Source organism: Embiotoca jacksoni, unplaced genomic scaffold (assembly GCF_022577435.1).
Source record: "Embiotoca jacksoni isolate LCO1_2020_lvr unplaced genomic scaffold, fEmbJac1.0.p SCAF_16, whole genome shotgun sequence".
In the NCBI taxonomy this organism is placed as follows: domain Eukaryota; kingdom Metazoa; phylum Chordata; class Actinopteri; family Embiotocidae; genus Embiotoca; species Embiotoca jacksoni.
In genome coordinates, this window is record NW_027185296.1 from 10357545 (window position 1) to 10370504 (window position 12960).

Here is a 12960-nt window from a genome sequence, read left to right on the forward strand (position 1 = left end):
AAGAAGAGATCAACACTTTGGGAGATGAGTTTATTTGTTTTTTACAGGGAGTTAGAGGGGACTTAAATTGATAGCACTTGCACTAAGAACTGAGCTCTTGAGCCAGATGAATAGCTCAGCTCAACATAAGCAGGGGGAAACAGTTAGCTGGTTTGGTTGAAAACTTAAAAAAGCTGTAAAACTCTGTAAAATACTGTATATCAACACGTCGTTTCCTTACTGTAGGGGTAGATTTATGATTAGTGAGACTGGCTCTGTCTACTTGTCTCCAGTTTTGAGTCTTTGTGCTATGCTAAGCTAACTGAGTGTCTCTACAGACAGCGTCAACCTGGAAGGAGAAAATCATGTCAACGACAAAGGCAGAGAGTGAATATAAAATAAAGTTTTGTTCAAGTTATTTCGTGGTGAAAGTTTAAAAAAGGCACTGTACCAGAGTGTTTTGTTGAAGAAGTACTGGAAGGCAAAGCTTTAGATTGATCTGACCCTCACCTGTGGTCATGAGCTTTTGGAAGTGACTAAAGGATTAGATCGTGGAGACAATTCAATGAAATGAGTTTCCTCCACAGGTTAGCCAGGCTCAGCCTTAAAGATAGAGTAAGGTGTCCCAACACTTGAAGGGAGCTCGGAGTAGAGCCGGTCCTTCATGTAGAAGGAGCCAGTTGAGGTGGTTGACCATCTGATCCCTCCTGGGTGCCTTCCATTGGAGGTTTTCCAGGCATTTCAAACTGGTAGGAGAACCAGAACATGTTGGATCTATCATCTATTTCTTCTGGCTTGCTTAACGTACTGCTATGGATATGTCAGGAAATGGATGGAAGGAATAGTTGTTGAGAAAAAGCACTAATGCAAACTTGTCTGTCTCAATTGTCAGTCACATGACCCGGCTCAAGGTCATAGTTGTTGGTCCAAGAGTCTTCCATACTTAGAAATACTTCAGTCAAGGCCAAAACAGTGAATAGAGAAGGGAGGATGTGGGATAAAAACACACTCATAATCTAGGTTACTTTTGTTGGACATGCGCAGTTGAAGTTTCATGTCTGTGGTGCAGACAGTGTGTACAGAATGACAAAATTTAGGTCACACAGACTTATGTCAAAATCATATTTCTTGGTCACAGGAAAACAAATGAGTATATTCTAAAAATGTTCAACTACTCCTTTAATTACAAACCCTAAATCACAAGGCACACATGAGCTGATTACATTTACCACATGCTGTATTGTCCTGAAAGAAAAATAATGGGAGGTGGATGGGCGAGAAGTGGTAGAAAGGTGGCAGAGGAGCAGAACAGGTGTAGTGCTCTTTGTGCTGTTAGACAACAGTCAACCTTTCAAGCAAAACACCCTCATACCTTTGGCCTGCCAGCCACCCAATGCTGCAATTGACACAGACGTAAACATTTTGCTGCAAGTGTCCTCCTATGAGAGATTTGCGTGGTCTCGGTAACGGCCCTAAAATTAGAAGACGGTGCCCTGATTTATGTGGAAAACTTCAGGGGGCGGGGGCGCATTCCTTCAGTGCTGTAGGCAGGAAGTTTTGGAATCTCCATGGATATTAAAGCAAAACACAGAGCGCCACAGTTATTTTTCCAAATATTTCGCACAGGCTTTTAGTATGAAATGTGCTCAAGAGCCTCTAAAAGGAGACAGTTGATTTGTTACCAACTGTCCCCTCTATCTCATGACATGTTGATTGTATCTCACATTGTGACATACATCGTACATAACTTTAAAAGTGCTTAAACTGCAGGTGAAGCATGTGTGAACATGTGGATAAAATACAAAGAATGCATACCATTTCACATGACTGGAGTTAATTGACCGTGTAAAACAAACAACAATAAACAGAATGAGCTAGCTTCATTGACATCTGTTCTTGATCCACTATGACTGATGTTGCGGCTAACTGAGAACCATTCACAGTTGCTGGGAGTCAAAGTGATGAAATCATGGTGATAAATGCAACAGATCTGACAACAATCATAGTAATTCATGCAGTTGTCCACATGAGTGAGGAATGCATACATGTGGATAGAGTTTTTCTCCATCCCAGCTGAATGATGAGGAGTTCAGGGCACTTGAGAGTCACCCGTTATTGAATCTCCCTCTGTGAAGCTGTTCAAACTTGGCACCGTCCGGAGTAACGTAATTCTAACCTTTATGTACACAGGTCGTGTCTCACATCACTCACAGTCTTAAATGAACTGACATCATCAGATGCAGGATGATATATCTGAAATGTGATCTGTGTGAGCACAGATAGGCCCAAAATAATGGGAAATCACCCCGCGGTGCCACATGTGTCCCAGCTGAAAACGGTAATCAACAGATGGAGATATATTATCACAGCTCTTCTTGGCTGAGAAAAGTGGCACTCGGCTACAAGTAAAGGCAGCAGGAGGAAAATGCGTGGCAGCTATGGAATGTAATTCCAAGCTCACTCGGGGGAACAAGGAGGGCAAAAATATTTACATTAAAATTCAAAGTTTACAGAGGAATTTTTACACATAAAGACTTAATGGAAACATACCAGTAAGAGTCAGACATAAACTCCTACAAAAGAAATACAATACAATTAATGACATTTGATTTGATTTAAACCAGCACAGGGATCATTCACATTTAATATCTGAATTTACGTTTGTATTTGCGCCCTTCTTGAATTTGTGTGACATTGCAGGCTCATAACAACATTCTCAGAATTCATGCTTCATCACAGTCAGCAGAAGAGAGGCTGTTGTGAGTCTAGCAGGTCTGAAATTATACATCATGTGAGACAAGATCTTCGGTTGATGATGAGACAGGCAGAAATTCTCCAGAGTTTCTTCATTTTCTCAGGATTTGATGCACAGAGCACATCAAAGCAGCACAACGCTGCTGATGTGAGTCTGTCAGAGACTCGTTGGCCCGATGACTAATGAAAACCAGACTATAAGGGCCATACTGTGGCAACAGTAAACTGAAGGTAGTTTTTACAGTCACGCAGCACAAAGATTTTAACTATTTTGGAATTGACAGTACATGCAGCGGTACCATTCAAACATGCAATGGACAGCTCTAAACATGTAACTTCCAAGATGAATCCGTGGATTCTTCGATGGATATCATGGATATCTTATAAGGGTTCCCAATTAGTAGAAACCATCTTCTCAGCAGCGGTTAAACCACTAACAAGATCTTTTTTGTATTTTTTTTAAGAAGCCTAGAGACTTAAGTGTAAGTTAAAGGACATATCCTGTTCCAAAATCACTCCAAGGTTCCCCACAGTGGTATTAGAGGCTGGCAGTGCCAACCAAAGTAACTATATGGTTGGATAATAAGTTTCTGTGGTGTTAGGGCCAATAATCATGAATTCAGTTTTTTTTTTTTTTTTTTTTTTTTTTTTTTTAAAGTGATTATCTCTGTTTGTTTCAATACGAGCAATACAAAGGTATTGCAATGTCTTTTTAACTACCTATTAGTGCATTGAAACTTTCTAAATTTCAAGAGGTGAACCACAGTTTTGTTTTGAAAATGTTACATTTTGTTAATTACGTTTATTCCAAACACTCACGTCTTTGTAAAACTATCACTGAAAACTCTGTCTGTGTCTCTGTTGAGACTTTTGGCAGCACAGACTGGTCACAGATATAAACTGGGAAGTGGATTTTGCTTCAGAAATGCTTTAGGGAGTTTCTGTGGAAATGCTGATACATCTTTCCAGTATTAAAACGGGTCACAATAAAAGTCGTCACATCTACCATGCTTTAAGTCGACCACAGTCTCCTCACAATGAAAGAAAGAAATTCACAGAGGCTGAGCATTTGACACTGACAGACCGAGGATGGACTTTAACTTTAAAATTAGAAATAACATATTCCAATTCCTTGTTGAATGGATTCTGCTGGTATTGCTTTACTTTGTCCGGTATGATCAGCAGCTTGTAGCAGATAATGTGAGCAAACTTTAGCTGACTGTGTAGCAAATGAGTCATTTAATTTATTTTGTGACTCCTTTTCTACTGTAACACTGTTACAGTAGCTTATCCTGTCTTTCATCCTTAAGCTTCATAGACTTGGTGTGAATATGTGGTTCAGATCACAGTGAGTCTGAGGTACTATATAATATGGTTACTATGGTAAATGATGCCTAAGTTAGCTGTAGAATAGCATTCCTTTTATGTCTAACTTTAGGACTAATGTTTTCTTCAGAGGTTGTTTCTGAGTATTAGCACTTCACATTATGCTATACAATCCATTTCCAATGCATATACAGTTTTATGTCAATAATAGAGTTCAGCAAATCAAAAGAGAAAAAGCCTTTTATCAGACATATATTAAGAATTTTAATCTATTATTGTGAAATGTTAAGGCATACATACAAATGCTTCCTTTACAAAAGTTCACAGCAACATCAAATGGGGTCAACCAGTCAAAGCAAGGCACCTCAACAGAACCTCTTGTATTTGTCATCACTTATAACTTAGAAGTAGAGTACATCTTTGGCACCAGGAAACAACACAATTACACACATATATAAATGAAAAAAAAAAAACGAAAAAAACAATACAAAATATATTAACTTCTCTCACTTCAAATGGCCATTCATGTAAACACATTCCAAAACAAGTGAAGGGCGGTAACTCAAACAAACACGGTGCATTGTCCAGCAAATGCATTGTGACGGGAAATATGGTGAACAAGCTTGAAGGGGAATGACAGTCAAATCCAAGGTTTCGTGTGCTATGTACACTTGAGACAATACACCTGTTGATAATGCTGTCAGTGCTAACATTTCAAAACTGGATGATCTCATTTGAGCTTCAGAAATCCATTGGTGTTGAACTTCAGCAGCCTTTCCCTCTAAAGAGCAGAACAAATCTGAATTGTATCACATTCCAGTTAAATAAAAAGCACATTCCTTGAAAACACGAGTCTACATTCAGCAGTGTTCAGTGATCTTACATCACGCAGGGAGAAATAAATAGAAAAGTCCATGTTGAGCATACAAGTCTGCTCAGAAATACGAGATACTGGAGCAATGGAGACAACACAGCTGAATATAACAGTGATGGGGACAACAAATAGAGTAGCAAATGCTGGCCAATTATAGTTGACCATTTCTGCGCTCATGGTGGAACCAGCCTTCACGGCTCAGAAAAAAAATAAACCAGCCCCAGAAAAGGAATCCTGTGGAGAATGCCTGCCATTTTAACAAGGGCGAGGGGTCAGACTTTAGATAGCCTTTTTCTTTAACGGGAGCATTCCCTCAGGGAGGAATGTGAGAAGATTAGCTCCGGTGTGTCGTCGGAAGGGGAGCGAAAACGCTGGGCCGTCGCCATCTGAGGCCCCCAAACATTAACCCGGGGTCTGGAAAATTAGACCCCGAATGAAACGCTGTCAATCCTCGCAGGCTTTTTTAGGAGAGAAATGAGCAGGCGTTCTGCAGGCTCCGCATTCAAAGGAAGATTCCAAATCCTCTGCTGAGCTGTGAGCAGGGCCCCCAAATGTATTTTAAAGAGAGGAACAACTGTTAATTTAGGTTTGAGTGTTCCTGCTAAACAGAATAATCCTCTAACAGGGCATGAAAGCATAGAGAAGTTATTTTAATAAATATTCCCATTCATTTTGGAGGGCATGGTTGTAATAGGAGTGCTACTGGAAATTCAAAACGATCTAAAACAGACTTGTCACAAAGGTAATTCTAAACACTTGTATATAACTTAAAAAGTGGAGCATGCACCTCTGAAACAGTCACATCACAATATGAGCAGCATTTACAAATATAAATATACATAACTGCAAAAAAAAACAAAAAAACACATGCACAACATATTTATATGCACAATCAGCAGTCCAGTTCCTATCGTAACGCAGAATACTGTCCAGGTACCTTGAAGAATCGCAGACAGTAGGAGGAAAGCTCAGCTCTCCTCAACACACTGTACTCTTTCTGGACTCTGACATCGAGGAAGGCTTTTAACAACTCAGCCAAATGTTTCTGTCATCGTTGGCTGTCACTGTTCAGTGTTCAGTCGTCTGAGCCAGGCTGAGCGCTCAGATCAAGATTTCAACCACCTCTGCATCTGAGTTGTTGATGCTCTTCAGCGGTGCCTTCGGCTCCTCCGAGGTGTCTAAAGTAGAGATAGAATTAGCAGATTAGAAAAACGTGTGTATACTGTGAAGTGCAAACGACCTTGTCTCAATTTTACAGACAAAGTTTTAACTTATTAGTATCAGCTGTATATCCTCAGTCTGCTCTGGGTCTGGTTACAGTTTAAATAATGATCAAAGGACAGGAGTCTTAAAATGAACTGTACAGGAGGTTGTGTGGTGGTGATTGGGTGTCAGATGCTTAACTAAACAATAAACCCACCGGTGGTGGCTGCTGAGATCGTCTTTAGCTCGCCAGGCTCTGCTGTGACCTCCGGGTCCTGCGGGGCCTCATCACTTTGGGTGCTGCAGTCTCTGCGCGAGACAAAGGGCGGGGCTTGCAGTGCAGCAGCACCTGTCTGGTCATCCGAGAGGCTCTTTGCTGCAGACAAAGAGAGAACGCTGCTTAATTGTCCGCTTCCATCCACATTTACACACTCCTGAACATCTGCCCTGCCGACTTCTTCCCATGACTATTCTGGATGGGGCTATTCTGGAGTGAGAGATGATATGCATTCCAGTTTAAAAACATGTTGTCTATTTGAGAGAGACGAAAGGCTTGTCTCCTGCTCCCTACTTTTTTTTTTTTAGGATGTGTACATTCTGTCTGGCGACACCAACCAGTCTGCCAGTTGTCGCTTGATTGCATGTGACATTAAAGATGTCCTCGGTGGGACTCACCTTTGTTCCCCGTGCTGCCGGTCACGGTGTTGATGGAGGGGACGGATCGGGCTGGACGGAGCCCCTGTTTCTCCAGTTTGCTCTGCTCCCATCTGGAGCGCTGCTGGAGGACTTTGATCACAACGTCCTTCTCCAGGAGCTGAGCGTGAAGCGCGCGGATCCTGAACACATGAAATACATCATGAATTCACAACCCTCCACACATCAGGCATTAACAAACATAAAAGGAGACAGAGATATCAGAGGGACATAGAAAGGCTGGTACCTGTTCTCCATCTCCTGATGTCTGTGATTCGACGAAGGCAGGTCTTCATTAAAGCTGCTGTTCGGTGAATGCCTGGGTGAATGATTGATGATGGTTGTATCTCTGAAAATTAAACAAAAAGCTGTTGAAATACTTCATCCCTGAACTTCACTACATTTATTATCAGCCGATGTCTTTAATGTTGCAGTGTTGGTACATGTTTCATCGTACCTCTGTGCTGCAGCGGTGGCAGCTGCATCCATTGCAAACTGCCTCATGGTGCTCTCCTCCAGGTACTTCTGCTCCCACTTGGTGATGTCAGCCTCCAGGGCCAGAACATGCTCCTCTTTCTCCCTCAGCTGCTGCTGCAACGTGGACGAGCTCAGTCCTGAAGCCGAAGAGTCGGCTGTTTGGTTCTGGGACTGAGATAACAGAGGGGACACAGACACATTTAGTTTAATGAATCATTTAACTTTTTGTCATGCTTATACCCCATCCAGACAGAGCCAGTGATGTGGGTTAAAGAGGACTGTAGCTGGTGTATTCATTCATTAAATTTATCATGCACTTCCATGTTTGAGCAGTGAGATATAGACAGGTGCACACAAGTTGAAGACCTTTCACTAGGTTATGTGCACTTTGGCTGTCTGAAAGTGGTTTTATCTGCTTTGTTTTTGAAAATCAGATGACAAGACTGATACCACTCTCCTATATTGTAGAATATGAAGCTACACACAGAAACCTCAGACAGAATCAGGTGCTGTTTCCACTTGTTTCCAGTCATTATGCAAAAGCTACGGTTCATGTTTAGCACACAGACATGAGAGTCATATCAACTTCTCATCCAACTCTCAGCGAAAACACAAACAGGCACATTTCCCCAAATATTCTTTCAAGATGAAACCCATCTTCATGCGAGGACTTCCTCTCCTCACCTGTTGCGCCCTGAGGCTTTTCAGTTCCTGCTCCAGCCGGGTGCGCAGCCGCATCTCCAGCTCTTCCCTCTTCTCGCAGGCCGCCTGCAGCTGAGCCAGCGCGCTCTGCAGCCACTCCACTTTCTTCACGTAGGCCCTTTTCCTCTGCAGTTCTTCCTCCAGCTGCCGGTTGCGGGTCTGCGCCGAGGCCAGCGCCTGATCCAGCAGCTCGCGCCGCCGCAGGCACTCCTCCCCGGACGCACGCAGGTGCTGAATCTGCCTCTCCAGACGATCCCGATCCCGCTGCTGTTCTTCATCTAAGATACAGAAAGGAGAAAAACATATGATTTAGATAGGAGAAGTTATCATCGCCTACAAAGAATAACAGCCTTCTGGGAGAGGTCAAAGAAATGCTAAAAAGACTCTTCAGGGGTCATTGCTGGATCAGTCAAGCGACTATAAAAGCAGTCACCTCTGAAGCTGTATTTTGGATGGAATGTGACCCAACAGGAGACATTTATACACACAGCTATCAAGGGATGTTGTTCAACAACAGACCACGTGACACCTTGTCTGAATCACAGAACTACAACCACTTAGCTGTACTTGTAAACTTGAAATCAAATTAAAATAAAATATTTATTAATTTACTGAGTAAAAATTGGTCCATGTTTGAATGAGCACTTGCAGAAAGGCGAGCCAGTTTATCTGAAGTTGCACTTTAAAAAAAAAAAAAAAAAAAAAAAAAAAAAAAAAGGGGACTGATTACACAACAGGAGTACATGCCTGCAGAGGGAATGCAGACTTCCTCTTATCCACTTACGCACACAAGCGTAGCTTTATTCTGGCAAAAGCTCTGGAATGCTTCTGAGGACTTGAAGTAAACAAGCAGCTCAAAATGTATTTCAAGTGGTTCTTCGAACAAAAATATATAAACTACACAACCCACTAGTGTAAATTTACTTGTGTCAAGTTTATTAAAGGCAACATTTCCAATCTGTCATTTCAGTCAATCCTTACTGTCAGGTGAAAGGGAAACTTGATAATAGTATCTGGCAAATAAGTCCTTTTCAGGAGGAAAGCGATATTAACAACCAGCTGATCATCATTAAGAGACACGGTAAAGAGATGCCCAAACAAGGAGAGGGAGCCGGCCAGGGGTCATGCTGAGTTAGGTCGGGGCGCCCTGGAGTCACAGACTTATTAGTTCCCCTTGAGGAGGGAAGTCAGCAGTGATGCAAAACTGAGCAGGGGATTTTGTGTGTGTGTGTGTGTGTGTGTGTGTGTGTGTGTGTGTGTGTGTGTGTGTGTGGAGGGGGGGGGGGGTATTCTTAATGGCAGAACAGCCTGAAATACCTTTAAAAAAAAAAAAAATGGAATCCAGCCCACATATACGGCAGCTATGAAAAATAGCTGGCGTCTAAGTGCCAAGAGTAACTCTCGACGTTACAGATGGAGCCGTTTGTGTGCTGCTTGTATAACGCACCGCATCACTGAGGGAGGAAACCAATCCCTGCTCAGCTATGTTCCTGCTATTGTGAAGAAGTGCTTCTCGGGAAGTGCTATTTGTCAAAGCAGATCAACTTTCTTCAGTCATGAACGGCGGTGTGAGAGGAGTTTCTGTTACACTTACTCTGCTCCAGGAGTTTAGCAAAGACATGCTGCTTCTGGTCCGTCCACTCAGCTTCTTTGGCCGCTCTGTATCTGGTAGCCGTGTCAAGTTGCTCTGGACAGAGGATGACAAACACAACACGACTGTTACACGCTGTTCCATTAAGGAGCGGGCAGTTTTGCTCCAACAGATAAACGGACACATACCTCTCAGGTCTCTGTTAAAGTCGTGCATCCTCTTAATCTCTGCCTCTAGCTTATTCCTCATGGTTTTCTCCAGAGTTTCTCGCTTGGCAGAGCCTTTCATCAGGGTCTCATAAGCCTCAGATATCCTTTGAATCTCCAACTCCAACTGGGAAGAAGATGTAAGAAGAAGATCAGTCTCTGGGAGAGAGGCATCTGCATTCATTGTCTGGACTGTGTTAATGCTGCAGTTGTTATTATCAATGAGGCTAATTAGTCATTTCTACAAAGGCCACCTACAGGCAGCTTTTTAACACTATGCGGAAGTGAATGAGGGATTCAACATTCCTGAAGACTTGTAGGTCGCAGGTGTCGAGGCATTTATCTCCTTAAACGGCAAAATTTGAAAGACAAAAGGGGATGGGATGCATTGTAGGCATACCAGAGTCTGAAATAGTGAGAAAACTTTACAGTGCATATGAGAAAATAACTACCAGATAATTTATCACGCTGACATGTACCGGCAAGAGACCATTGTTTTTCCACACCCTCTATGAGCAAACAGCTCCCTTCGCTGCATCCACCCTCTGCTCTCACCTTCTGCAGCCTGGCGGCCTTTTCCGCATACGCCTCCAGCTCCTTCCTGAGCCGCTCGTTCTCCCGCATCAGCACGTCACTCGGAGCTGAGTTATTCCCGCAGGCTGCTGTGATGCTGTTGTGAGCCACCTGGGACTGAGCAGACACATACCTGCTGAGAGACATGAGTGACTCATTACAACACTGATAGGAAAATATATACTTTAAATAAATAAAATATATACTTAAAATATATACAAAATATATACTTTAAAAAAAAGTTGATACTCAAACTAAATCATTATTCCATAAAAGCCTTTGTTTGTGGGGGTTACCTGTGATGCTGTGAGTAGAAGGGGGGAGGGGGGTCTCTGTGGTACTGTCCATGCTCCTGTGCGTGGCTGAGAACATATCCAGGAAGTCTGGCACAGAAAGGATAGTCCGGGGGAGGTCCGCGCAGGTCCACTGCACACTGTTGGAGCCTTTGTCTGTCCGGTACCACAGCGTTCGTGATATTAATATTATTATACAGCTGTGGGTAGCTGTGTGAGGAGCTCATAGCCAGATTGTCTCTATGTCCGTTTCTCTCCAGAGAGAGCTGCATGAGCCTCTCACTCAGAGAACGAGCATGCTCTCTCTTCAGATCCCACTGTCCCTCACTCTGACTTCCCATTATGTCCATGCAGGAGCCGTCCTGCTCCGCCTGTCCCTGCTGTGAGATCAGGTACTGGGAGTGGGCTTTGGCCTGCTCATAGGTCGGCAGCTCCTCTCCGTGGAGCTGGTACAGATGGCACACGGGGCTTTCGGAGTGCAGGCAGTCCCCCTGGTGCTCCTGACCCTGAGGCTCCTGCCGCGTTGACATCTGGATGTACTGGGTCTCCTCCTGAGTCAGGCTTTCCAGAGAGGAGCGGGGGCTGCCGGTGCCCCCTCCGCTGCTGCCTCCACGCAGGGCCTGCTGCTGGATAGCCAGGAGGGTGCGAGTGTCTCTCAGGTTCCCGTAGCGAAGCTGCTCTTGGATGAGACGGTGCAGGACCGTTCCAGATGAGCCCTCAGCAGTTCTCATCTCAGTCAAATGGAAATAAGTAAAAAAAACAATAAGCCTGTATGTGGCAGTGTGGGCCCTTCACTAATCTCAGATCTGAAAGAAGAACAATAATCATGATCAGACTCTGCACAGCACAACATTTGCATTTCATTTTATCTAATCAACTCAGATTGTTGGGTTGTATTTCAGGTGTGGACCACAAGAAGAAGCCAACATTGACAACATTCCTCTGTTTTACAGTTTATTAACGTTTATTGTACAATGCCTTGTAGTGTAAGTGCTTGAGCTGCTGCTGGAAATACCCCTGACAGTGATATCACTGCAGAGACAGTTTTATTGCCCTTATACTGCAATGCATAACGTTCTCCAGTCAGACATGTAATACTCAACACACTCTCACAACACAACAAACCACATCTATAGATTAGGCCCAATTTAAATTATTTTTAATTTGAATCCCTGTTCCTGTATATCCTCCTGTGTTGTTTTGGCTTAATTCATTTTTATTATCGTTCATTTCATTGCTCATTTGTTTTTAAAGGCTAAATTTCTAATTGTAAAATGTACTGTGTCAATTTAAATTGTGTATGAATGTGCTGTATAAATCAACTGTTGACTTGAAAAATTATCCAAAATATGTTGGAAACATCTTAAAATCTTGATCTTAAATCTCCCAGCGGATTATTTAAAAAAAAATTATCAAATGGAATATAAATTGAGATTTGCATATATGATCTCTATTTTGTAAATTGGTTTGATTGAAATCAGGATTAAATTCAGGAAAGATTTTGCTTTTAACAAAAAGAAAATATATGAAATCCACCAGAAATCCGTTTCAAACAAAAGCAGAAAAGTCACACAGTTCTCTGCATAATCCAAAGACTACAACACTGCGCCATCCGGAACACCAGTGAGGCTCCTCGTCATTAGGCATCAACAAAAACAGGCTGGAAGCAAAAAAAACAACAACAACAACCCTACAATGTATAAATGTGAAACTTACCAAATTATAATCTCATCACACAGCGAACGGTGTTGTCGTTTCGATTCAGTCCTCTGCGCTTCTTTGAAAAACGTCCACAAGTTCCCAGAGCTCCTTTCCTCCATGTACGTGTGTGTGCGCACGCCGACGGGCTGCAGCAGACTGAGCGGACTGAAGCTGCGAGCCGCACTAATAAATAACTGAGGGCCGATTGTTCGCTGCGGCTGGAATGACTGGAATGTAAAGGCTCCGAGTCCCTGTGGGATCAAAAGCAGAGCACAGGGGAGGAGGAAGAGGAAGAGGAGGAGGAGGAGGGGAGACGGCCAGAGGGAGGCGGGGTGAGGACAAAAAAAAAAAAAAAAAAAAGTTGGACTGCGAGCAGCAGCACCACCTCAGCTGGCTGCTTGTGTCATGTAAAAGAGTTCCTTGTTGTTTTTGTTGTGCGGTTTTAGGAATTTTAATTCTCCGCAGCTCCTATAGTCAAAGAAGATTTAACTCCTTACAGTTTTATGTTCGGGACAACACGGGGATGTTATTGTGAGAATTCAGGAGATAAAAAAAAAAAAAAAAAAAAAAGATCATAAAGTAATTATA

The 12960-nt window shown here is 42.9% G+C and overlaps 1 protein-coding gene across 2 annotated transcripts; it reads right to left on the minus strand.

Moving 5' to 3' along the window:
- Positions 1–4285: 4285 nt before the first annotated feature.
- On the minus strand, positions 4286–12577 carry amotl2a (angiomotin like 2a). 2 transcript variants are annotated; one of them, XM_069150870.1, is made up of 11 exons: positions 12388–12577; positions 10675–11477; positions 10361–10511; positions 9788–9932; positions 9603–9695; positions 7991–8286; positions 7287–7477; positions 7077–7178; positions 6812–6972; positions 6354–6512; positions 4286–6111 (listed from the first exon to the last, which is right to left on the minus strand). In XM_069150870.1, exons 2-11 carry the CDS (start codon positions 11400–11402, stop codon positions 6035–6037), a joined length of 2103 nt encoding a protein of 700 aa, XP_069006971.1. In that variant the 5' UTR covers positions 11403–11477; positions 12388–12577; the 3' UTR covers positions 4286–6034. The 2 variants fall into 2 exon arrangements, with proteins under 2 accessions (XP_069006971.1, XP_069006970.1); XM_069150869.1 differs by having other exon boundaries at positions 10361–10514.
- Between the last annotated feature and the right edge of the window lie 383 nt (positions 12578–12960).

What these genes read in the sequence shown, in the direction of transcription:
- amotl2a (XM_069150869.1), bottom strand. Translation starts at nt 11,402, where the DNA reads ATGAGAACTGCTGAGGGCTCATCTGGAACGGTCCTGCACCGTCTCATC. An exon ending in TTCTACTCACAGCATCACAG is followed by an intron (nt 10,515 to 10,674) that starts GTAACCCCCACA and finishes CATGTCTCTCAG; the next exon opens with CAGGTATGTGTCTGCTCAGT. An exon ending in CTTTAACAGAGACCTGAGAG is followed by an intron (nt 9,696 to 9,787) that starts GTATGTGTCCGT and finishes TCCTCTGTCCAG; the next exon opens with AGCAACTTGACACGGCTACC.